The sequence below is a fragment of the Oncorhynchus mykiss genome, chromosome 23 (assembly GCF_013265735.2).
Source record: "Oncorhynchus mykiss isolate Arlee chromosome 23, USDA_OmykA_1.1, whole genome shotgun sequence".
In the NCBI taxonomy this organism is placed as follows: Eukaryota; Metazoa; Chordata; class Actinopteri; order Salmoniformes; family Salmonidae; genus Oncorhynchus; species Oncorhynchus mykiss.
In genome coordinates, this window is record NC_048587.1 from 6241657 (window position 1) to 6266178 (window position 24522).

At 44.1% G+C, this 24522-nt stretch overlaps 1 protein-coding gene across 1 annotated transcript in view; it reads left to right on the forward strand.

Moving 5' to 3' along the window:
• Positions 1–24522, forward strand: part of LOC110510837 (disintegrin and metalloproteinase domain-containing protein 12) — a 245135-nt gene that overhangs the window by 154921 nt on the left and 65692 nt on the right. The window contains exons 12-13 of the mRNA XM_036960839.1: positions 17688–17865; positions 23263–23352. Of these exons, the coding sequence (XP_036816734.1) occupies positions 17688–17865; positions 23263–23352 (268 nt within the window). The remainder of the gene's footprint in view (positions 1–17687; positions 17866–23262; positions 23353–24522) is intronic.

A 24522-nucleotide genomic window follows, 5' to 3' on the forward strand; every position in this document is an offset into this window, starting at 1 on the left:
CACACACACACAGGAAGGATGGAGTGATAAAGTGCGATGCTTAAAGACACAGAGAGCAGGAAATGGCATTACCATAATCCCTAGGCCGTGCCGAGTTCAACGAGATATCCCGCTTGACCGTAGCTCGCTCGGTCTAGGCGCAGCGACCATTAGATTAGTAGGCCCAAAATGAAGCCTGCCCCACAACGTCATTTGATTTTGGGTGAGAGTGAGAGAACCATTAGTGTGAGAAGAAAAATTCCACCACAGGAATGTTCCTAAGGTCCTCCCGATGCGTGCAAGCCTAACCTTGACCGTGTGGCATTAACCCTTAATAGTTTAAAGAAGGTGTTTACATCAAACAGTTTGCATTGACTTCTCTCCCCATAGGAATACATTGCCTGCACTCCTAAATTCAACCTGAAGCCTATATGGGTTATGAATGCCGTATTAACCTGTCTTCGGTACCAGTCCATCAGGCCACTATGAGGTCTACCTGTGTTGATTCTAAGCTTCCTGGACCAACCGGAAGTGGTTAAAACCACCCTAAAAGTGTTTACCCATACCCTGCCTGCAGTTTGATAGACATAGTGCATTCAACCCTGTGTAAATCAGTCAGTTCTTAACGTGAGGACTTAAAACTCAGGATTCTGTAAGAGCATACCCCACTGAGGATATGTGTTGATTTATAGCTTCCTGTGCCAACCGGAATAATTGGTGTCTCAGGGGCTGTTTCGAAGGGTTAAAAAAGTCTGATCTTTCCAAAACTTCATATGTGTGATTAGGCAACCCCCATGAACTGTAAATCAGTCATTTTTCCCCAAAAAATTCAAAGGAAAAATAAATCACACTAAAACACAACTTGGAAGGAGGGACGTATTGGGGTGCGTAAAGACAGACAGTGGCTGCAATAGTTAGGTTTGTTTGAGCTAAAAAAGAACCGTCAGACCTAGAGGTCCGAAACTTTAGAATCCTGTTCTAGACCTCATGTCGATAGTGCGTGGTGACTTAGGTGGTTCTAGAAGGTTCTGGGACCGAGAAACAGCCTCGTACATTTGCAATACCTTCAATTCATTTTTGCATCACGAAAATGACGACATTTAGAAAAGTCTCTGAGACGCAAGGCTAGGTGCATTGAAACCGGCTCGGCCCATAGAGACAGACCCCAACGTTTCTGTCCGATAGCTCGTTCAAGGACCCCGTAGCAAGGCATGGAAAAAAGTGGATTTTCAGCACCAATTAGGGTTTTGCTCGGACACCAAATGACCTATCGAGCCGAAACTCGGGATTCGGGGTCGCCTCACATAGGCCTTCACATAATGTCCGAACTGGACCCGCAGCTAGAACGTAACTATGTGTTTTACCTTTTTATTATGTTTTCAACTAGAGGCGCTGTGAATTATGGGCCTGCTCTGACATATGTGATAGTTGGCTACTAAATGAGTAGGAAAAAGTGGGTTTGGTGTCAATTGATATCAGTTTGGTGTCATAATGACATCTAATTGACTGATGGACACTGACTTGCTAGTTGACTTTTGTGCATTTGCAATATGTTTAAACGGAGAGGGACCATCAACAAAATGGCATTCTGAAATCAACACAAAAAATGGCATCACCATAGTCTCCAGACTGTGCCGAGTTCAACGAGACGCCCCGCTTGACCGTAGCTCGTTCTGAGTGCAGCGAACTTGAAAAAAAGAAGGCCCAAAATGAAGCCTGCCCCACAATGTCATTTGATTTTGGGTGGCAGTGAGAGAACCGTTAGGGTGAGAAGCACAATTCGACCTCAGGTACGTTCCTGAGGTCCTCCTGATCCGTGCAAGCCTAACCTTGACCGTGTGGCATTAACCCTTCACAGAAAAAGAAGGTGTTTACTTGAAACAGCTTGCTTTGACTTCTCTCCCCATAGGAATACATTGCCTGCACCTCTAAATTCAACCTGAAGCCTATGTGGGTTATGAATGCCTTATGAACCTGTCTTCTATGACAGTCCATCAGACCACTATGAGGTCTACCTGTGTCGAATCTAAGCTTCCTGAAGCAACCGGAAGTGGTTAAAATCACCCTAAAAGTGTATACCCATACCCTGCCTGCAGTTTGATAGACATAGTGCATTCAACCCTGTGTAGATCAGTCAATTCTTAACGTAAAGACTTAAAACTCAGGATTCTGTAAGAGGCTACCTCAGTCAAGACATGTGTTTACCTACAGCTTCCTGTGCCAACCGGAAGTGCCTTTAATTGGGTCACACTGTCTGTTTTGAAGGGTTAAAAAAGTCACATCTCTCCAAAACTTCATATGTGTGACTAAGTAACCCTTCTGAACTGTAAATCAGTCATTTCTCCCAACAGATGTCAAAGAAAAGCTCCCTCACACACACACAGGAAGGATGGAGTGATAAAGTGCGATGCTTAAAGACACAGAGAGCAGGAAATGGCATTACCATAATCCCTAGGCCGTGCCGAGTTCAACGAGATATCCCGCTTGACCGTAGCTCGCTCGGTCTAGGCGCAGCGACCATTAGATTAGTAGGCCCAAAATGAAGCCTGCCCCACAACGTCATTTGATTTTGGGTGAGAGTGAGAGAACCATTAGTGTGAGAAGAAAAATTCCACCACAGGAATGTTCCTAAGGTCCTCCCGATGCGTGCAAGCCTAACCTTGACCGTGTGGCATTAACCCTTAATAGTTTAAAGAAGGTGTTTACATCAAACAGTTTGCATTGACTTCTCTCCCCATAGGAATACATTGCCTGCACTCCTAAATTCAACCTGAAGCCTATATGGGTTATGAATGCCGTATTAACCTGTCTTCGGTACCAGTCCATCAGGCCACTATGAGGTCTACCTGTGTTGATTCTAAGCTTCCTGGACCAACCGGAAGTGGTTAAAACCACCCTAAAAGTGTTTACCCATACCCTGCCTGCAGTTTGATAGACATAGTGCATTCAACCCTGTGTAAATCAGTCAGTTCTTAACGTGAGGACTTAAAACTCAGGATTCTGTAAGAGCATACCCCACTGAGGATATGTGTTGATTTATAGCTTCCTGTGCCAACCGGAATAATTGGTGTCTCAGGGGCTGTTTCGAAGGGTTAAAAAAGTCTGATCTTTCCAAAACTTCATATGTGTGATTAGGCAACCCCCATGAACTGTAAATCAGTCATTTTTCCCCAAAAAATTCAAAGGAAAAATAAATCACACTAAAACACAACTTGGAAGGAGGGACGTATTGGGGTGCGTAAAGACAGACAGTGGCTGCAATAGTTAGGTTTGTTTGAGCTAAAAAAGAACCGTCAGACCTAGAGGTCCGAAACTTTAGAATCCTGTTCTAGACCTCATGTCGATAGTGCGTGGTGAGTTAGGTGGTTCTAGAAGGTTCTCGGACCGAGAAACAGCCTCGTACATTTGCAATACCTTCAATTCATTTTTGCATCACGAAAATGACGACATTTAGAAATGTCCCAGAGTCGCAAGACTAGGTGCATTGCGAACGTCTCGGCCCATATAGACAGACCCCAACGTTTCTGTCCGATAGCTCATTCAAGGACCCCGTAGCAAGTCATGGAAAACAGTGGATTTTCAGCACCAATTAGGGTTTTTCTCGGACACCAAATGACCTATCGAGCCGAAACTTGGAATTCGGGGTCGCCTCAGTAATAGTTGGCTACTAAACGAGTTGGAAAAAGTGGGTTTGGTGTCAGTTTGTATCAGTTTGGTGTCAGAATGATATCTAATTGACTGATGGACTCTTGTCCACTTGACTCTTGTCCATTTGCAATGTTTAAACAGTGAGGTACCATCACCAAAAGTGACATTCTGAAATCTACCCTAACGAACGATTGAGATGAACCAGAATCACTGCAAAGCCATCCCGAGTTCATCGGGCCAGTCAATTTCACATTCCTGCAGGATTTTTATAGCATGACAAATTTGTGATGGTACCTGCCCATTAAAACATATTGCAAATGCACAGTGACTTTGAAAAAGTAAGGAAACATAAACAAATGGACATAATGAAATCACAATATTTTTATTTTTGGGTTACCAGTTGCACAACAATGCACGTGCATTTGCAATATGATTCTATAGTGAAAAAACATCACCAAATGGACATGATGAAATCAACCCTAACGAGCAATTGAGATGAACCAGAATCACTGCCCAGCCATCCTGAGTTCATCGGGCCAGTCAATTTCACATTCCTGCAGGATTTTTATAGCATGCCAAATTTGAGATGGTAAATGCCCATTGAAACATATTGCAAATGCACGTGCATTTGCAATATGATTCAATGGTGAAAAAAACATCACCAAATGGACATGATGAAATCAACACAACGAGTGATGGAAATGAACAACTATCACTCCCCGGCCATCCCGAGTTCATCAGTTCAGTAAATTTTGGCCCCAAAAAAATTGACTTTTGACTTTGAATTTTGACTTCCTATGAAATCATATTGCAAATGGACAAATCATGTTCCTTATGCACAAGTAAAAAAATAAATAAAAATTATGATAATAAAATACGACTAAGGTATGTTGATACAGTTCTTATAAATGTGTAATTGACAAAAAACTCGAAAGAATTTCGGAAATGGTCCAGAAAGCACTTTTTTTGGGGGTGATACGTTTTTGAAAAAAAATTCACTTTTTCAAAATTTTGCTTTTGGATGTTGACTTGTGTTACATTCCCAATATGAAAAACCAAGGTGGAGCGCACTCGCCCTGTTGGATTTTTGAAGTGTTACAACTGGCAATTGCCATATGGCATTTGCAATACACTTTGCATGAATCAACGCCACATTGGGTGGTATTGGACATCGTGTATATGGTTTGTCCAATGCCAATATGTTGCCATTCATTTTTGTCCAGTTCAGGGGGGTATTCATTTACATCACAACAGTATTAGTATTCAGTCTCTCTACCTTCCATCACTACAGTATTAGTATTCAGTCTCTCTACCTTCCATCACTACAGTATTAGTATTCAGTCTCTCTACCTTCCATCACTACAGTATTAGTATTCAGTCTCTCTACCTTCCATCACTACAGTATTAGTATTCAGTCTCTCTACCTTCCATCACTACAGTATTAGTATTCAGTCTCTCGACCTTCCATCACTACAGTATTAGTATTCAGTCTCTCTGTTCTCTCTACCTTCCATCACTACAGTATTAGTATTCAGTCTCTCTGTTCTCTCTGCCTTCCATCACTACAGTATTAGTATTCAGTCTCTCTACCTTCCATCACTACAGTATTAGTATTCAGTCTCTCGACCTTCCATCACTACAGTATTAGTATTCAGTCTCTCTACCTTCCATCACTACAGTATTAGTATTCAGTCTCTCTGTTCTCTCTACCTTCCATCACTACATTATTAGTATTCAGTCTCTCTGTTCTCTCTACCTTCCATCACTACAGTATTAGTATTCAGTCTCTCTGTTCTCTCTACCTTCCATCACTACAGTATTAGTATTCAGTCTCTCTACCTTCCACCACTACAGTATTAGTATTCAGTCTCTCTGTTCTCTCTACCTTCCATCACTACAGTATTAGTATTCAGTCTCTCTGTTCTCTCTACCTTCCATCACTACAGTATTAGTATTCAGTCTCTCTGTTCTCTCTACGTTCCATCACTACAGTATTAGTATTCAGTCTCTCTGTTCTCTCTACCTTCCGTCACTACAGTATTAGTATTCAGTCTGTCTACTTTCCATCACTACAGTATTAGTATTCAGTCTCTCTGTTCTCTCTACGTTCCATCACTACAGTATTAGTATTCAGTCTCTCTGTTCTCTCTACGTTCCATCACTACAGTATTAGTATTCAGTCTCTCTACTTTCCATCACTACAGTATTAGTATTCAGTCTCTCTACCTTCCATCACTACAGTATTAGTATTCAGTATCTCTACCTTCCATCACTACAGTATTAGTATTCAGTCTCTCGACCTTCCATCACTACAGTATTAGTATTCAGTCTCTCTACCTTCCACCACTACAGTATTAGTATTCAGTCTCTCTGTTCTCTCTACCTTCCATCACTACAGTATTAGTATTCAGTCTCTCTGTTCTCTCTACCTTCCATCACTACAGTATTAGTATTCAGTCTCTCTGTTCTCTCTACGTTCCATCACTACAGTATTAGTATTCAGTCTCTCTGTTCTCTCTACCTTCCGTCACTACAGTATTAGTATTCAGTCTGTCTACTTTCCATCACTACAGTATTAGTATTCAGTCTCTCTGTTCTCTCTACGTTCCATCACTACAGTATTAGTATTCAGTCTCTCTGTTCTCTCTACGTTCCATCACTACAGTATTAGTATTCAGTCTCTCTACTTTCCATCACTACAGTATTAGTATTCAGTCTCTCTACCTTCCATCACTACAGTATTAGTATTCAGTATCTCTACCTTCCATCACTACAGTATTAGTATTCAGTCTCTCGACCTTCCATCACTACAGTATTAGTATTCAGTCTCTCTACCTTCCATCACTACAGTATTAGTATTCAGTCTCTCTGTTCTCTCTAGCTTCCATCACTACATTATTAGTATTCAGTCTCTCTGTTCTCTCTACCTTCCATCACTACAGTATTAGTATTCAGTCTCTCTGTTCTCTCTACCTTCCATCACTACAGTATTAGTATTCAGTCTCTCTACCTTCCACCACTACAGTATTAGTATTCAGTCTCTCTGTTCTCTCTACCTTCCATCACTACAGTATTAGTATTCAGTCTCTCTGTTCTCTCTACCTTCCATCACTACAGTATTAGTATTCAGTCTCTCTGTTCTCTCTACGTTCCATCACTACAGTATTAGTATTCAGTCTCTCTGTTCTCTCTACCTTCCGTCACTACAGTATTAGTATTCAGTCTGTCTACTTTCCATCACTACAGTATTAGTATTCAGTCTCTCTGTTCTCTCTACCTTCCATCACTACAGTATTAGTATTCAGTCTCTCTGTTCTCTCTACCTTCCATCACTACAGTATTAGTATTCAGTCTCTCTACCTTCCATCACTACAGTATTAGTATTCAGTCTCTCTACCTTCCATCACTACAGTATTAGTATTCAGTCTCTCTACCTTCCATCACTACAGTATTAGTATTCAGTCTCTCTGTTCACTCTACCTTCCATCACTACAGTATTAGTATTCAGTCTCTCTACCTTCCTCCACTACAGTATTAGTATTCAGTCTCTCTGTTCTATCTACCTTCCATCACTACAGTATTAGTATTCAGTCTCTCTACCTTCCATCACTACAGTATTAGTATTCAGTCTCTCTACCTTCCATCACTACAGTATTAGTATTCAGTCTCTCTGTTCTATCTACCTTCCATCACTACATTATTAGTATTCAGTCTCTCTACCTTCCATCACTACAGTATTAGTATTCAGTCTCTCTGTTCTATCTACCTTCCATCACTACATTATTAGTATTCAGTCTCTCTACCTTCCATCACTACAGTATTAGTATTCAGTCTCTCTACCTTCCATCACTACAGTATTAGTATTCAGTCTCTCTGTTCTATCTACCTTCCATCACTACAGTATTAGTATTCAGTCTCTCTGTTCTATCTACCTTCCATCACTACAGTATTAGTATTCAGTCTCTCTGTTCTATCTACCTTCCATCACTACAGTATTAGTATTCAGTCTCTCTACCTTCCATCACTACAGTATTAGTATTCAGTCTCTCTGTTCTCTCTACCTTCCATCACTACAGTATTAGTATTCAGTCTCTCTGTTCTCTCTACCTTCCATCACTACAGTATTAGTATTCAGTATCTCTACCTTCCTCCACTACAGTATTAGTATTCAGTCTCTCTACCTTCCATCACTACAGTATTAGTATTCAGTCTCTCTACGTTCCATCACTACAGTATTAGTATGCAGTCTCTCTGTTCTCTCTACCTTCCATCACTACAGTATTAGTATTCAATCTCTCTACCTTCCATCACTACAGTATTAGTATTCAGTCTCTCTGTTCTCTCTACCTTCCATCACTACAGTATTAGTATTCAATCTCTCTACCTTCCATCACTACAGTATTAGTATTCAGTCTCTCTGTTCTCTCTACCTTCCATCACTACAGTATTAGTATTCAATCTCTCTACCTTCCATCACTACAGTATTAGTATTCAGTCTCTCTGTTCTCTCTACCTTCCATCACTACAGTATTAGTATTCAATCTCTCTACCTTCCATCACTACAGTATTAGTATTCAATCTCTCTACCTTGCATCACTACAGTATTAGTATTCAGTCTCTCTACCTTCCATCACTACAGTATTAGTATTCAGTCTCTCTACCTTCCATCACTACAGTATTAGTATTCAGTCTCTCTACCTTCCATCACTACAGTATTAGTATTCAGTCTCTCTACCTTCCATCACTACAGTATTAGTATTCAGTCTCTCTACCTTCCATCACTACAGTATTAGTATTCAGTATCTCTACCTTCCATCACTACAGTATTAGTATTCAGTCTCTCTACCTTCCATCACTACAGTATTAGTATTCAGTCTCTCTACCTTCCATCACTACAGTAGTATTCAGTCTCTCTACCTTCCATCACTACAGTATTAGTATTAAGTCTCTCTACCTTCCATCACTACAGTATTAGTATTCAGTCTCTCTACCTTCCATCACTACAGTATTAGTATTCAGTCTCTCTGTTCTCTCTACCTTCCATCACTACAGTATTAGTATTCAGTCTCTCTACCTTCCATCACTACAGTATTAGTATTCAGTCTCTCTACCTTCCATCACTACAGTAGTATTCAGTCTCTATACCTTCCATCACTACAGTATTAGTATTCAGTCTCTCTACCTTCCATCACTACAGTATTAGTATTCAGTCTCTCTGTTCTCTCTACCTTCCATCACTACAGTATTAGTATTCAGTCTCTCTACCTTCCATCACTACAGTAGTATTCAGTCTCTCTACCTTCCATCACTACAGTATTAGTATTCAGTCTCTCTACCTTCCATCACTACAGTATTAGTATTCAGTCTCTCTGTTCTCTCTACCTTCCATCACTACAGTATTAGTATTCAGTCTCTCTGTTCTCTCTACCTTCCATCACTACAGTATTAGTATTCAGTCTCTCTACCTTCCTCCACTACAGTATTAGTATTCAGTATCTATACCGTCCATCACTACAGTATTAGTATTCAGTCTCTCTGTTCTCTCTACCTTCCATCACTACAGTATTAGTATTCAATCTCTCTACCTTCCATCACTACAGTATTAGTATTCAGTCTCTCTGTTCTCTCTACCTTCCATCACTACAGTATTAGTATTCAATCTCTCTACCTTCCATCACTACAGTATTAGTATTCAATCTCTCTACCTTGCATCACTACAGTATTAGTATTCAGTCTCTCTACCTTCCATCACTACAGTATTAGTATTCAGTCTCTCTACCTTCCATCACTACAGTATTAGTATTCAGTCTCTCTACCTTCCATCACTACAGTATTAGTATTCAGTCTCTCTACCTTCCATCACTACAGTATTAGTATTCAGTCTCTCTACCTTCCATCACTACAGTATTAGTATTCAGTATCTCTACCTTCCATCACTACAGTATTAGTATTCAGTCTCTCTACCTTCCATCACTACAGTATTAGTATTCAGTCTCTCTACCTTCCATCACTACAGTAGTATTCAGTCTCTCTACCTTCCATCACTACAGTATTAGTATTAAGTCTCTCTACCTTCCATCACTACAGTATTAGTATTCAGTCTCTCTACCTTCCATCACTACAGTATTAGTATTCAGTCTCTCTGTTCTCTCTACCTTCCATCACTACAGTATTAGTATTCAGTCTCTCTACCTTCCATCACTACAGTATTAGTATTCAGTCTCTCTACCTTCCATCACTACAGTAGTATTCAGTCTCTATACCTTCCATCACTACAGTATTAGTATTCAGTCTCTCTACCTTCCATCACTACAGTATTAGTATTCAGTCTCTCTGTTCTCTCTACCTTCCATCACTACAGTATTAGTATTCAGTCTCTCTACCTTCCATCACTACAGTAGTATTCAGTCTCTCTACCTTCCATCACTACAGTATTAGTATTCAGTCTCTCTACCTTCCATCACTACAGTATTAGTATTCAGTCTCTCTGTTCTCTCTACCTTCCATCACTACAGTATTAGTATTCAGTCTCTCTGTTCTCTCTACCTTCCATCACTACAGTATTAGTATTCAGTCTCTCTACCTTCCTCCACTACAGTATTAGTATTCAGTATCTATACCGTCCATCACTACAGTATTAGTATTCAGTCTCTCTGTTCTCTCTACCTTCCATCACTACAGTATTAGTATTCAGTCTCTCTGTTCACTCTGCCTTCCATCACTACAGTATTAGTATTCAGTCTCTCTACCTTCCATCACTACAGTATTAGTATTCAGTCTCTCTGCCTTCCATCACTACAGTATTAGTATTCAGTCTCTCTGTTCTCTCTACCTTCCATCACTACAGTATTAGTATTCAGTCTCTCTACCTTCCATCACTACAGTATTAGTATTCAGTCTCTCTACCTTCCTCCACTACAGTATTAGTATTCAGTCTCTCTACCTTCCATCACTACAGTATTAGTATTCAGTCTCTCTGTTCTCTCTACCTTCCATCACTACAGTATTAGTATTCAGTCTCTCTACCTTCCATCACTACAGTATTAGTATTCAGTCTCTCTGTTCTCTCTACCTTCCATCACTACAGTATTAGTATTCAGTCTCTCTACCTTCCTCCACTACAGTAGTAGTATTCAGTCTCTCTACGTTCCATCACTACAGTATTAGTATTCAGTCTCTCTACCTTCCTCCACTACAGTATTAGTATTCAGTCTCTCTACCTTCCATCACTACAGTATTAGTATTCAGTCTCTCTACCTTCCATCACTACAGTATTAGTATTCAGTCTCTCTACGTTCCATCACTACAGTATTAGTATTCAGTCTCTCTACCTTCCGTCACTACAGTATTAGTATTCAGTCTGTCTACTTTCCATCACTACAGTATTAGTATTCAGTCTCTCTGTTCTCTCTACCTTCCATCACTACAGTATTAGTATTCAGTCTCTCTGTTCTCTCTACCTTCCATCACTACAATATTAGTATTCAGTCTCTCTACCTTCCATCACTACAGTATTAGTATTCAGTCTCTCTGTTCTCTCTACCTTCCATCACTACAGTATTAGTATTCAGTCTCTCTGTTCTCTCTACCTTCCATCACTACAGTATTAGTATTCAGTCTCTCTGTTCTCTCTACCTTCCTCCACTACAGTATTAGTATTCAGTCTCTCTACCTTCCATCACTACAGTATTAGTATTCAGTCTCTCTACCTTCCATCACTACAGTATTAGTATTCAGTCTCTCTGTTCTCTCTACCTTCCATCACTACAGTATTAGTATTCAGTCTCTCTACCTTCCATCACTACAGTATTAGTATTCAGTCTCTCTACCTTCCATCACTACAGTATTAGTATTCAGTCTCTCTACCTTCCATCACTACAGTATTAGTATTCAGTATCTCTACCTTCCATCACTACAGTATTAGTATTCAGTCTCTCTACCTTCCATCACTACAGTATTAGTATTCAGTCTCTCTACCTTCCATCACTACAGTAGTATTCAGTCTCTCTACCTTCCATCACTACAGTATTAGTATTCAGTCTCTCTACCTTCCTCCACTACAGTATTAGTATTCAGTCTCTCTACCTTCCATCACTACAGTATTAGTATTCAGTCTCTCTACCTTCCATCACTACAGTATTAGTATTCAGTCTCTCTACCTTCCTCCACTACAGTATTAGTATTCAGTCTCTCTACCTTCCATCACTACAGTATTAGTATTCAGTCTCTCTACCTTCCATCACTACAGTATTAGTATTCAGTCTCTCTGTTCTCTCTACCTTCCATCACTACAGTATTAGTATTCAGTCTCTCTGTTCTCTCTACCTTCCTCCACTACAGTATTAGTATTCAGTCTCTCTACCTTCCTCCACTACAGTATTAGTATTCAGTCTCTCTACCTTCCATCACTACAGTATTAGTATTCAGTCTCTCTACCTTCCATCACTACAGTATTAGTATTCAGTCTCTCTGTTCTCTCTACCTTCCATCACTACAGTATTAGTATTCAGTCTCTCTACCTTCCATCACTACAGTATTAGTATTCAGTCTCTCTACCTTCCATCACTACAGTATTAGTATTCAATCTCTCTACCTTCCATCACTACAGTATTAGTATTCAGTCTCTCTGTTCTCTCTGCCTTCCATCACTACAATATTAGTATTCAGTCTCTCTACCTTCCATCACTACAGTATTAGTATTCAGTCTCTCTGTTCTCTCTACCTTCCATCACTACAGTATTAGTATTCAGTCTCTCTACCTTCCATCACTACAGTATTAGTATTCAGTATCTCTACCTTCCATCACTACAGTATTAGTATTCAGTCTCTCTACCTTCCATCACTACAGTATTAGTATTCAGTATCTCTACCTTCCATCACTACAGTATTAGTATTCAATCTCTCTACCTTCCATCACTACAGTATTAGTATTCAGTCTCTCTACCTTCCATCACTACAGTATTAGTATTCAGTCTCTCTGTTCTCTCTAGCTTCCATCACTACAGTATTAGTATTCAGTCTCTCTGTTCTCTCTACCTTCCATCACTACAGTATTAGTATTCAGTCTCTCTACCTTCCACCACTACAGTATTAGTATTCAGTCTCTCTGTTCTCTCTACCTTCCATCACTACAGTATTAGTATTCAGTCTCTCTACCTTCCTCCACTACAGTATTAGTATTCAGTCTCTCTACCTTCCATCACTACAGTATTAGTATTCAGTCTCTCTACCTTCCATCACTACATTATTAGTATTCAGTCTCTCTACCTTCCATCACTACAGTATTAGTATTCAGTCTCTCTACCTTCCATCACTACAGTATTAGTATTCAGTCTCTCTGTTCTCTCTACCTTCCATCACTACAGTATTAGTATTCAGTCTCTCTACCTTCCATCACTACAGTATTAGTATTCAGTCTCTCTGTTCTCTCTACCTTCCATCACTACAATATTAGTATTCAGTCTCTCTACCTTCCATCACTACAGTATTAGTATTCAGTCTCTCTGTTCTCTCTACCTTCCATCACTACAGTATTAGTATTCAGTCTCTCTACCTTCCATCACTACAGTATTAGTATTCAGTCTCTCTACCTTCCATCACTACAGTATTAGTATTCAGTCTCTCTACCTTCCATCACTACAGTATTAGTATTCAGTCTCTCTACCTTCCATCACTACAGTATTAGTATTCAGTCTCTCTACCTTCCATCACTACAGTATTAGTATTCAGTCTCTCTACCTTCCATCACTACAGTATTAGTATTCAGTCTCTCTGTTCTCTCTACCTTCCATCACTACAGTATTAGTATTCAGTCTCTCTACCTTCCATCACTACAGTATTAGTATTCAGTCTCTCTGTTCTCTCTACCTTCCATCACTACAGTATTAGTATTCAGTCTCTCTACCTTCCATCACTACAGTATTAGTATTCAGTCTCTCTACCTTCCATCACTACAGTATTAGTATTCAGTCTCTCTACCTTCCATCACTACAGTATTAGTATTCAGTCTCTCTACCTTCCATCACTACAGTATTAGTATTCAGTCTCTCTACTTTCCATCACTACAGTATTAGTATTCAGTCTCTCTGTTCTCTCTACCTTCCATCACTACAGTATTAGTATTCAGTCTCTCTACCTTCCATCACTACAGTATTAGTATTCAGTCTCTCTACCTTCCTCCACTACAGTATCAGTATTCAGTTAGTCTCTCTGATCTTTTGATCTACAGAGTGTAAACTGCTGCACTGTGTTGTCTCCTCCTTCCCTTCAGGTCACATTATAATATTGATGTTAGAACGCAGGGCTGGTGGTCAGACACAGCGTGGGGTAGTAGGAGCAACAGCACACACACACACACACACACACACACACGCACACGCACATGCACACACACACACTCAAAGAGAATCATCAAAGGCAGCCTTTAGAGTGAGATCAGTTCAAAACACGTCAAAATACCCTCATTGCATATTTACAGATCAGATCAGATGTCTATTAACCTAAATAACAACATATTTATAGACATATCAGATGTCTATTAACCTAAATAACAACATATTTACAGATCAGATCAGATGTCTATTAACCTAAACAACAACATATTTATAGACATATCAGATGTCTATTAACCTAAATAACAACATATTTATAGACATATCAGATGTCTATTAACCTAAATAACAACATATTTATAGACATATCAGATGTCTATTAACCTAAACAACAACAAAAAGGCATTTCGAAGTGAGTCGTTTTCATTTACTGGTCAATGACAAGCATTTTTCTGTCTCAGAACATCTGTTACTTTAAACGCCCCAAAGGAGAGGAGAGGAGAGGAGAGGAGAGGAGAGGAGAGGAGGGGAGAGGAGAGGAGAGGAGAGGAGAGGAGAGGAGAAGAGATGCAGGGGAGAAGAGATGAGAAGAGAGGAGAAGATAGCAGGGGAGAAGAGAGGAGGGGAGAAGAGAAGAGAGGAGAAGAGAAGAGAGGAGGGGAGAAGAGAGGAGAAGAGAGGAGGGGAGAAGAGATGCAGGGGAGAAGAGAGGAGAAGAGAAGAGAGGAGAAGAGAGGAGAGGAGAAGAGAGGAGGGGAAGGCTTGTTTTGCTGCTATCATTCTCAAAGCAACAAAGGGTCTTTTCATTTTAACGTTTCATCAAAATCTCTGGCCAGAAATGAAAGAGTAACTGCAACGCCTCGCCTGGATCCCATAATGCACCCTGCCGTCCTGGACACGTGGGTTAGAAGAAGAGGAGGGACGTGTCCTCCACAGAAACACCTCGGTGTCCTGCATTCGCTGGACTTCAGAGAGAATCATGGGAGTTTTCACCGCTGCCTTGTTATGGTCACAGGAGCTTGTTGGTCTAACACACAGACACACACACACACACACACACACACACACACACACACACACACACACACACACACACACACACACACAGATCATTCCAACCATTATGGTTGAGGCTTGGAACATATTCCCGAGTCCACGTGCACCCAGCTCAGACAGACTGTGTGGCTCAGTTGATGTGGCCAGTTTCTGCACAGACCGAGTCTGTGACTGTGGGTTGATGTCTCTCTCCCTTGTTGAGTCTCTGTGTTTGTTTCAGTGATTTGTAAAAAGGTCTGAACTACATGCATTGGGAATGGGATAGAGGGGATAGAGGGATAGAGGGATAGAGGGGATAGAGGGATAGAGGGGATAGAGGGATAGAGGGATAGAGGGAGGGTGTAGAGGGAGGGGGTAGAGGGATAGAGGGGATAGAGGGGATAGAGGGATAGAGGGGATAGAGGGATAGAGGGATAGAGGGGATAGGGGGATAGAGGGATAGAGGGATAGAGGGGATAGAGGGATAGAGGGATAGAGGGAGTGGGTAGAGGGGATAGAGGGATAGAGGGATAGAGGGAGGGGGTAGAGGGGATAGAGGGAGGGGGTAGAGGGATAGAGGAGATAGAGGGGATAGAGGGAGGGGGTAGAAGGATAGAGGGGATAGAGGGGATATAGGGATAAAGGGGATATAGGGGGATAGAGGGATAGAGGGATAGAGGGGATAGGGGGAGGGGGTAGAGGGATAGAGGGGATAGAGGGGATAGAGGGTATAGAGGGAGGGGGTAGATAGAGGGATAGAGGGGATAGAGGGATAGAGGGGATAGAGGGGATAGAGGGTATAGAGGGAGGGGGTAGATAGAGGGATAGAGGGGATAGAGGGATAGAGGGGATAGAGGGAGGGGGTAGAGGTGATAGAGGGGATAGAGGGATAGAGGGATAGAGGGAGGGGGTGGAGGGATAGAGGGATAGAGGGGATAGAGGGAGGGGGTAGAGGGGAGGGGATAGAGGAGATAGAGCGGAAGGGATAGAGGGGTAGGAGGGAGAAGATAGAGGAGAGGGGATAGAGGCGATAGAGGGGAGAGAGGAGATAGAGGAGAGGGAAGAGTTATACTTTGTATGAACAGTCACACACTCACACCAACAGGCACACACACACACACACACACACATTCTCTCTCCTCACACACACACCCTCCATCACGTACACTACATGGCCATCCAGCAGTACAGTCTATTACCAGAGCATTGCTGCATTAAGCTGTATGAGGTCTGGAAGAAAGGTTTTCTCAGACAGAGCCCAGGACAAACACACACTCACACAGTATTCAGTAGTTCTCCTCTCTCTCTCTCTCCTCTCCAGGTACCTGATCCCTACAGTATTCAGTAGTTCTCCTCTCTCTCTCTCTCTCTCTCTCTCTCTCTCTCTCTCTCTCTCTCTCTCTCCTCTCCAGGTACCTGTTCCCTACAGTATTCAGTAGTTCTCCTCTCTCTCTCTCCTCTCCAGGTACCTGTTCCCTACAGTATTCAGTAGTTCTCCTCTCTCTCTCTCTCCTCTCCAGGTACCCGTTCCCTACAGTATTCAGTAGTTCTCCTCTCTCTCTCCTCTCCAGGTACCTGTTCCCTACAGTATTCAGTAGTTCCCGTCTCTCTCTCCTCTCCAGGTACCTGTTCCCTACAGTATTCAGTAGTTCTCCTCTCTCTCTCTCCTCTCCAGGTACCTGTTCCCTACAGTATTCGGTAGTTCTCCTCTCTCTCTCTCTCTCCTCTCCAGGTACCTGTTCCCTACAGTATTCAGTAGTTCTCCTCTCTCTCTCTCCTCTCCAGGTACCTGTTCCCTACAGTATTCAGTAGTTCTCCTCTCTCTCTCTCCTCTCCAGGTACCTGTTCCCTACAGTATTCAGTAGTTCTCCTCTCTCTCTCTCCTCTCCAGGTACCTGTTCCCTACAGTATTCAGTAGTTCTCCTCTCTCTCTCTCCTCTCCAGGTACCTGTTCCCTACAGTATTCAGTAGTTCTCCTCTCTCTCTCTCTCCTCTCCAGGTACCTGTTCCCTACAGTATTCAGTAGTTCCCGTCTCTCTCTCCTCTCCAGGTACCTGTTCCCTACAGTATTCAGTAGTTCTCCTCTCTCTCTCTCCTCTCCAGGTACCCGTTCCCTACAGTATTCAGTAGTTCTCCTCTCTCTCTCTCCTCTCCAGGTACCTGTTCCCTACAGTATTCAGTAGTTCTCCTCTCTCTCTCTCCTCTCCAGGTACCTGTTCCCTACAGTATTCAGTAGTTCTCCTCTCTCTCTCTCCTCTCCAGGTACCTGTTCCCTACAGTATTCAGTAGTTCTCCTCTCTCTCTCTCCTCTCCAGGTACCTGTTCCCTACAGTATTCAGTAGTTCTCCTCTCTCTCTCTCCTCTCCAGGTACCTGTTCCCTACAGTATTCAGTAGTTCTCCTCTCTCTCTCTCTCCTCTCCAGGTACCTGTTCCCTACAGTATTCAGTAGTTCCCGTCTCTCTCTCCTCTCCAGGTACCTGTTCCCTACAGTATTCAGTAGTTCTCCTCTCTCTCTCTCCTCTCCAGGTACCCGTTCCCTACAGTATTCAGTAGTTCTCCTCTCTCTCTCTCCTCTCCAGGTACCTGTTCCCAACAGTATTCAGTAGTTCTCCTCTCTCTCTCTCTCTCTCTCCTCTCCAGGTACCTGTTCCCTACAGTATTCAGTAGTTCTCCTCTCTCTCTCTCCTCTCCAGGTACCCGTTCCCTACAGTATTCAGCTCCTGTAGTATAAAGGATCTGTCTGCCAGTCTGGAGAAGGGCGTTGGGATGTGTCTGTTCAACATGCCTGAGGTCAAGGTTCTCTACGGGGGACAGAAGTGTGGCAACGGATACGTGGAGGAAGGAGAGGAGTGTGACTGTGGAGAACTGGAGGTAGGAAGTTGTCCTGTTTTGTCATGGTAGGGATGCAATGGGATGGGACACGTTAACACTGTATGAACACTACTGCCCTGAGCCAAGCTGAACCAAACCACCACTGCCCTGAGCCAAGCTGAACCAAACCACTACTGCCCTGAGCCAAGCTCAACCAAACCACTACTGCCCTGAGTCAAGCTGAACCAAACCTCTACTGCCCTGAGCCAAGCTGAACCAAGCCTCTACTGCCCTGAGCCAAGCTGAACTAAACCACTACTGCCCTGAGCCAAGCTGAACTAAACCACTACTGCCCTGAGCCAAGCTGAACCAAGCCTCTACTGCCCTGAGCCAAGCTGAACTAAACCACTACTGCCCTGAGCCAAGCTGAAGCAAACCACTACTGCCCTGAGCCAAGCTGAACCAAGCCTCTACTGCCCTGAGCCAAGCTGAACTAAACCACTACTGCCCTGAGCCAAGCTGAACTAAACCACTACTGCCCTGAGCCAAGCTGAACCAAACCACTACTGCCCTGAGCCAAGCTGAACCAAACCACTACTGCCCTGAGCCAAGCTGAACCAAGACACTACTGCCCTGAGCCAAGCTGAACTAAACCACTACTGCCCTTAGCCAAGCTGAACCAAGCCTCTACTGCCCTGAGCCAAGCTGAACTAAACCACTACTGCCCTGAGCCAAGCTGAACTAAACCACTACTGCCCTGAGCCAAGCTGAACCAAACCACTACTGCCCTGAGCCAAGCTGAACCAAACCACTACTGCCCTGAGCCAAGCTGAACCAAGACACTACTGCCCTGAGCCAAGCTGAACTAAACCACTACTGCCCTTAGCCAAGCTGAACTAAACCACTACTGCCCTGAGCCAAGCTGAACCAAACCACTACTGCCCTGAGCCAAGCTGAACCAAACCACTACTGCCCTGAGCCAAGCTGAACTAAACCACTACTGCCCTGAGCCAAGCTGAACCAAACCTCTACTGCCCTGAGCCAAGCTGAACCAAACCAAGCTGTTCTGAGCCAAGCTGAACCAAACTAAGCTGTTCTGAGCCAAGCTGAATCAAACCAAGCTGTTCTGAGTCAAGCTGAACCAAACCACTACTGCCCTGAGCCAAGCTGAACCAAACCAAGCTGTTCTGAGCCAAGCTGAGCCAAACCAAGCTGTTCTGAGCCAAGCTGAACCAAACCACTACTGCCCGTGCCAAGCTGTTCTGAGCCAAGCTGAACCAAACCATGCTGTTCTGAGCCAAGCTGAACCAAACCACTACTGCCCTGAGCCAAGCTGAACCAAACCACTACTGCCCTGAACCAAGCTGAACCAAACCAAGCTGTTCTGAGCCAAGCTGAACCAAACCACTACTGCCCTGAGCCAAGCTGAACCAAACCACTACTGTTCTGAGCCAAGCTGAACCAAACCACTACTGCCCTGAGCCAAGCTGAACCAAACCTCTACTGCCCTGAGCCAAGCTGAACCAAACCTCTACTGCCCTGAGCCAAGCTGAACCAAACCACTACTGCCCTGAGCCAAGCTGAACCAAACCACTACTGCCCTGAGCCAAGCTGAACCAAACCTCTACTGCCCTGAGCCAAGCTGAAACAAGCCTCTACTGCACTGAGCCAAGCTGAACTAAACCACTACTGCCCTGAGCCAAGCTGAACTAAACCACTACTGCCCTGAGCCAAGCTGAACCAAACCACTACTGCCCTGAGCCAAGCTGAACCAAACCACTACTGCCCTGAGCCAAGCTGAACCAAGCCACTACTGCCCTGAGCCAAGCTGAACCAAACCACTACTGCCCTGAGCCAAGCTGAACTAAACCACTACTGCCCTTAGCCAAGCTGAACTAAACCACTACTGCCCTGAGCCAAGCTGAACCAAACCACTACTGCCCTGAGCCAAGCTGAACCAAACCACTACTGCCCTGAGCCAAGCTGAAATAAACCACTACTGCCCTGAGCCAAGCTGAACCAAACCTCTACTGCCCTGAGCCAAGCTGAACCAAACCAAGCTGTTCTGAGCCAAGCTGAACCAAACTAAGCTGTTCTGAGCCAAGCTGAATCAAACCAAGCTATTCTGAGTCAAGCTGAACCAAACCACTACTGCCCTGAGCCAAGCTGAACCAAACCAAGCTGTTCTGAGCCAAGCTGAGCCAAACCAAGCTGTTCTGAGCCAAGCTGAACCAAACCACTACTGCCCGTGCCAAGCTGTTCTGAGCCAAGCTGAACCAAACCATGCTGTTCTGAGCCAAGCTGAACCAAACCACTACTGCCCTGAGCCAAGCTGAACCAAACCACTACTGCCCTGAACCAAGCTGAACCAAACCAAGCTGTTCTGAGCCAAGCTGAACCAAACCACTACTGCCCTGAGCCAAGCTGAACCAAACCACTACTGTTCTGAGCCAAGCTGAACCAAACCACTACTGCCCTGAGCCAAGCTGAACCAAACCTCTACTGCCCTGAGCCAAGCTGAACCAAACCTCTACTGCCCTGAGCCAAGCTGAACCAAACCACTACTGCCCTGAGCCAAGCTGAACCAAACCACTACTGCCCTGAGCCAAGCTGAACCAAACCTCTACTGCCCTGAGCCAAGCTGAAACAAGCCTCTACTGCACTGAGCCAAGCTGAACTAAACCACTACTGCCCTGAGCCAAGCTGAACTAAACCACTACTGCCCTGAGCCAAGCTGAACCAAACCACTACTGCCCTGAGCCAAGCTGAACCAAACCACTACTGCCCTGAGCCAAGCTGAACCAAGCCACTACTGCCCTGAGCCAAGCTGAACCAAACCACTACTGCCCTGAGCCAAGCTGAACTAAACCACTACTGCCCTTAGCCAAGCTGAACTAAACCACTACTGCCCTGAGCCAAGCTGAACCAAACCACTACTGCCCTGAGCCAAGCTGAACCAAACCACTACTGCCCTGAGCCAAGCTGAAATAAACCACTACTGCCCTGAGCCAAGCTGAACCAAACCTCTACTACCCTGAGCCAAGCTGAACCAAACCAAGCTGTTCTGAGCCAAGCTGAACCAAACTAAGCTGTTCTGAGCCAAGCTGAATCAAACCAAGCTGTTCTGAGTCAAGCTGAACCAAACCACTACTGCCCTGAGCCAAGCTGAACCAAACCAAGCTGTTCTGAGCCAAGCTGAGCCAAACCAAGCTGTTCTGAGCCAAGCTGAACCAAACCACTACTGCCCGTGCCAAGCTGTTCTGAGCCAAGCTGAACCAAACCATGCTGTTCTGAGCCAAGCTGAACAAAACCACTACTGCCCTGAGCCAAGCTGAACCAAACCACTACTGCCCTGAGCCAAGCTGAACCAAACCACTACTGCCCTGAGCCAAGCTGAACTAAACCACTACTGCCCTGAGCCAAGCTGAACCAAACCTCTACTGCCCTGAGCCAAGCTGAACCAAACCACTACTGCCCCTTGCCAAGCTGTTCTGAGCCAAGCTGAACCAAACCAAGCTGTTCTGAGCCAAGCTGAACCAAACCAAGCTGTTCTGAGCCAAGCTGAACCAAACCACTACTTCCCTGAGCCAAGCTGAACCAAACCATTACTGCCCTGAGCCAAGCTGAACCAAACCACTACTGCCCTGAGCCAAGCTGAACCAAACCACTACTGCCCTGAGCCAAGCTGAACCAAACCACTACTGCCCTTAGCCAAGCTGAACCAAACCACTACTGCCCTGAGCCAAGCTGAACTAAACCACTACTGCCCTGAGCCAAGCTGAACCAAACCTCTACTGCCCTGAGCCAAGCTGAACCAAACCACTACTGCCCCTTGCCAAGCTGTTCTGAGCCAAGCTGAACCAAACCAAGCTGTTCTGAGCCAAGCTGAACCAAACCAAGCTGTTCTGAGCCAAGCTGAACCAAACCAAGCTGTTCTGAGCCTAGCTGAACCAAACCACTACTGCCCTGAGCCAAGCTGTTCTGAGAGGAGTGGAGATAGTGGAGATAGGAAGTGGTCTAACAACACCAAGGTTGTGGGTTCAATGCAGGGTTCCAGAGCTGCTGATTGGTAGAGTGCAGGGTTTCAGGGCTGCTGATTGGTAGAGTGCAGGGTTCCAGAGCTGCTGATTGGTAGCGTGCAGGGTTCCAGAGCTGCTGATTGGTAGAGTGCAGGGTTTCAGAGCTGCTGATTGGTAGAGTGCAGGGTTCCAGAGCTGCTGATTGGTAGAGTGCAGGGTTCCAGAGCTGCTGATTGGTAGAGTGCAGGTTTCCAGAGCTGCTGATTGGTAGAGTGCAGGGTTCCAGAGCTGCTGATTGGTAGAGTGCAGGTTTCCAGAGCTGCTGATTGGTAGAGTGCAGTGTTCCAGAGCTGCTGATTGGTAGAGTGCAGGTTTCCAGAGCTGCTGATTGGTAGAGTGCAGGGTTCCAGAGCTGCTGATTGGTAGAGTGCAGGGTTCCAGAGCTGCTGATTGGTAGAGTGCAGGGTTCCAGAGCTGCTGATTGGTAGAGTGCAGGTTTCCAGAGCTGCTGATTGGTAGAGTGCAGGGTTCCAGAGCTGCTGATTGGTAGAGTGCAGGGTTCCAGAGCTGCTGATTGGTAGAGTGCAGGGTTCCAGAGCTGCTGATTGGTAGAGTGCAGGGTTCCAGAGCTGCTGATTGGTAGAGTGCAGGTTTCCAGAGTTGCTGATTGGTAGAGTGCAGAGTTTCAGAGCTGCTGATTGGTAGAGTGCAGGGTTCCATAGCTGCTGATTGGTAGAGTGCAGGGTTCCAGAGCTGCTGATTGGTAGAGTGCAGGTTTCCAGAGCTGCTGATTGGTAGAGTGCAGAGTTTCAGAGCTACTGATTGGTCGAGTGCAGGGTTCTGATAATGCATAATGTAGACCAGATGTCCATAGCTCCACTGTTCCACGGAGGATAAGTTACATCAACGGGGACCGTGTTCCCTGTCCGAAGCTGTTGTTGAAGAAATCCTTTCAGGACGTAACTCTACCTGACTGTCTGACCTCTGCCAGGGAGGAGAGGAGGAATATAATACGACCTGGTGTGGGGTTCCCTCTGATAACATTAGAGCTGTGCGTGTGTTCTCAGATTACATCTAATCTGGGTGGTTTGTAAACCCCTTCTTCCTCTCCTCTCTCTCCCCATCTCTCCTCTCTCTCCCCACCTCTCCTCTCTCTCCCCACCTCTCCTCTCTCTCCCCTCTCCCCCTCTCCCCTCTCCCCCTCTCTCCTCTCCTCTCTCTCCCCTCTCCCCTCTCCCCCTCTCTCCTCTCCTCTCTCTCCCCACCTCTCCTCTCTCCCCCCACCTCTCCTCTCTCTCTCCCCTCTCCCCTCTCCCCCTCTCTCCTCTCCTCTCTCTCCCCACCTCTCCTCTCTCCCCCCGCCTCTCCTCTCTCTCCCCTCTCCCCCTCTCTCCTCTCCCCTCTCCCCCTCTCCCCCTCTCTCCTCTCCTCTCTCCAGGAGTGTATGAACCCGTGCTGTAACTCTACAACCTGTACTCTGAAGGGGGATGCTGTGTGTGCTCACGGACAGTGCTGTCATGACTGCCTGGTAGGAGACTGACTGACCGGCTGGCCAACAGCCCTCATTTAAACTCACATCTTCTTCAATCTTTATTTTCACAGGGAAGGGGCCCTGATACACACACAAACACACACACAAACGCACGCACACACGCAAGCACACACACACACACACACAAAATGGCTTAAATACATAGTGGTATATAATTTAATATTCTCTACTCAACCATATGTATCATATCATATGTAGTAGCTAGGCTAGTTGTTTGATCCTCTATAATTATAGGTAGTAGCTAGGCTAGTTGTTTGATAATCTATAATCATATGTAGTAGCTAGGCTAGTTGTTTTATAATCTAGAATCATATGTAGTAGATAGGCTAGTTGTTTGTTTGATCCTCTATAATCATAGGTAGTAGCTAGGCTAGTTGTTTGATCCTCTATAATCATATGTAGTAGCTAGGCTAGTTGTTTGATAATCTATAATCATAGGTAGTAGCTAGGCTAGTTGTTTGATCCTCTATAATCATATGTAGTAGCTAGGCTAGTTGTTTTATAATCTATAATCATATGATATGTAGTAGCTAGGCTAGTTGTTTAATAATCTATAATCATAGGTAGTAGCTAGGCTAGTTGTTTGATAATCTATAATCATATGTAGTAGCTAGGCTAGTTGTTTTATAATCTAGAATCATATGTAGTAGATAGGCTAGTTGTTTGTTTGATCCTCTATAATCATAGGTAGTAGCTAGGCTAGTTGTTTGATCCTCTATAATCATATGTAGTAGCTAGGCTAGTTGTTTGTTTGATCCTCTATAATCATAGGTAGTAGCTAGGCTAGTTGTTTGATCCTCTATAATCATATGTAGTAGCTAGGCTAGTTGTTTGATAATCTATAATCATATGTAGTTGCTAGGCTAGTTGTTTTATAATCTAGAATCATATGTAGTAGATAGGCTAGTTGTTTGTTTGATCCTCTATAATCATAGGTAGTAGCTAGGCTAGTTGTTTGATCCTCTATAATCATATGTAGTAGCTAGGCTAGTTGTTTGATAATCTATAATCATAGGTAGTAGCTAGGCTAGTTGTTTGATCCTCTATAATCATATGTAGTAGCTAGGCTAGTTGTTTTATAATCTATAATCATATGTAGTAGCTAGGCTAGTTGTTTGTTTGATCCTCTATAATCATAGGTAGTAG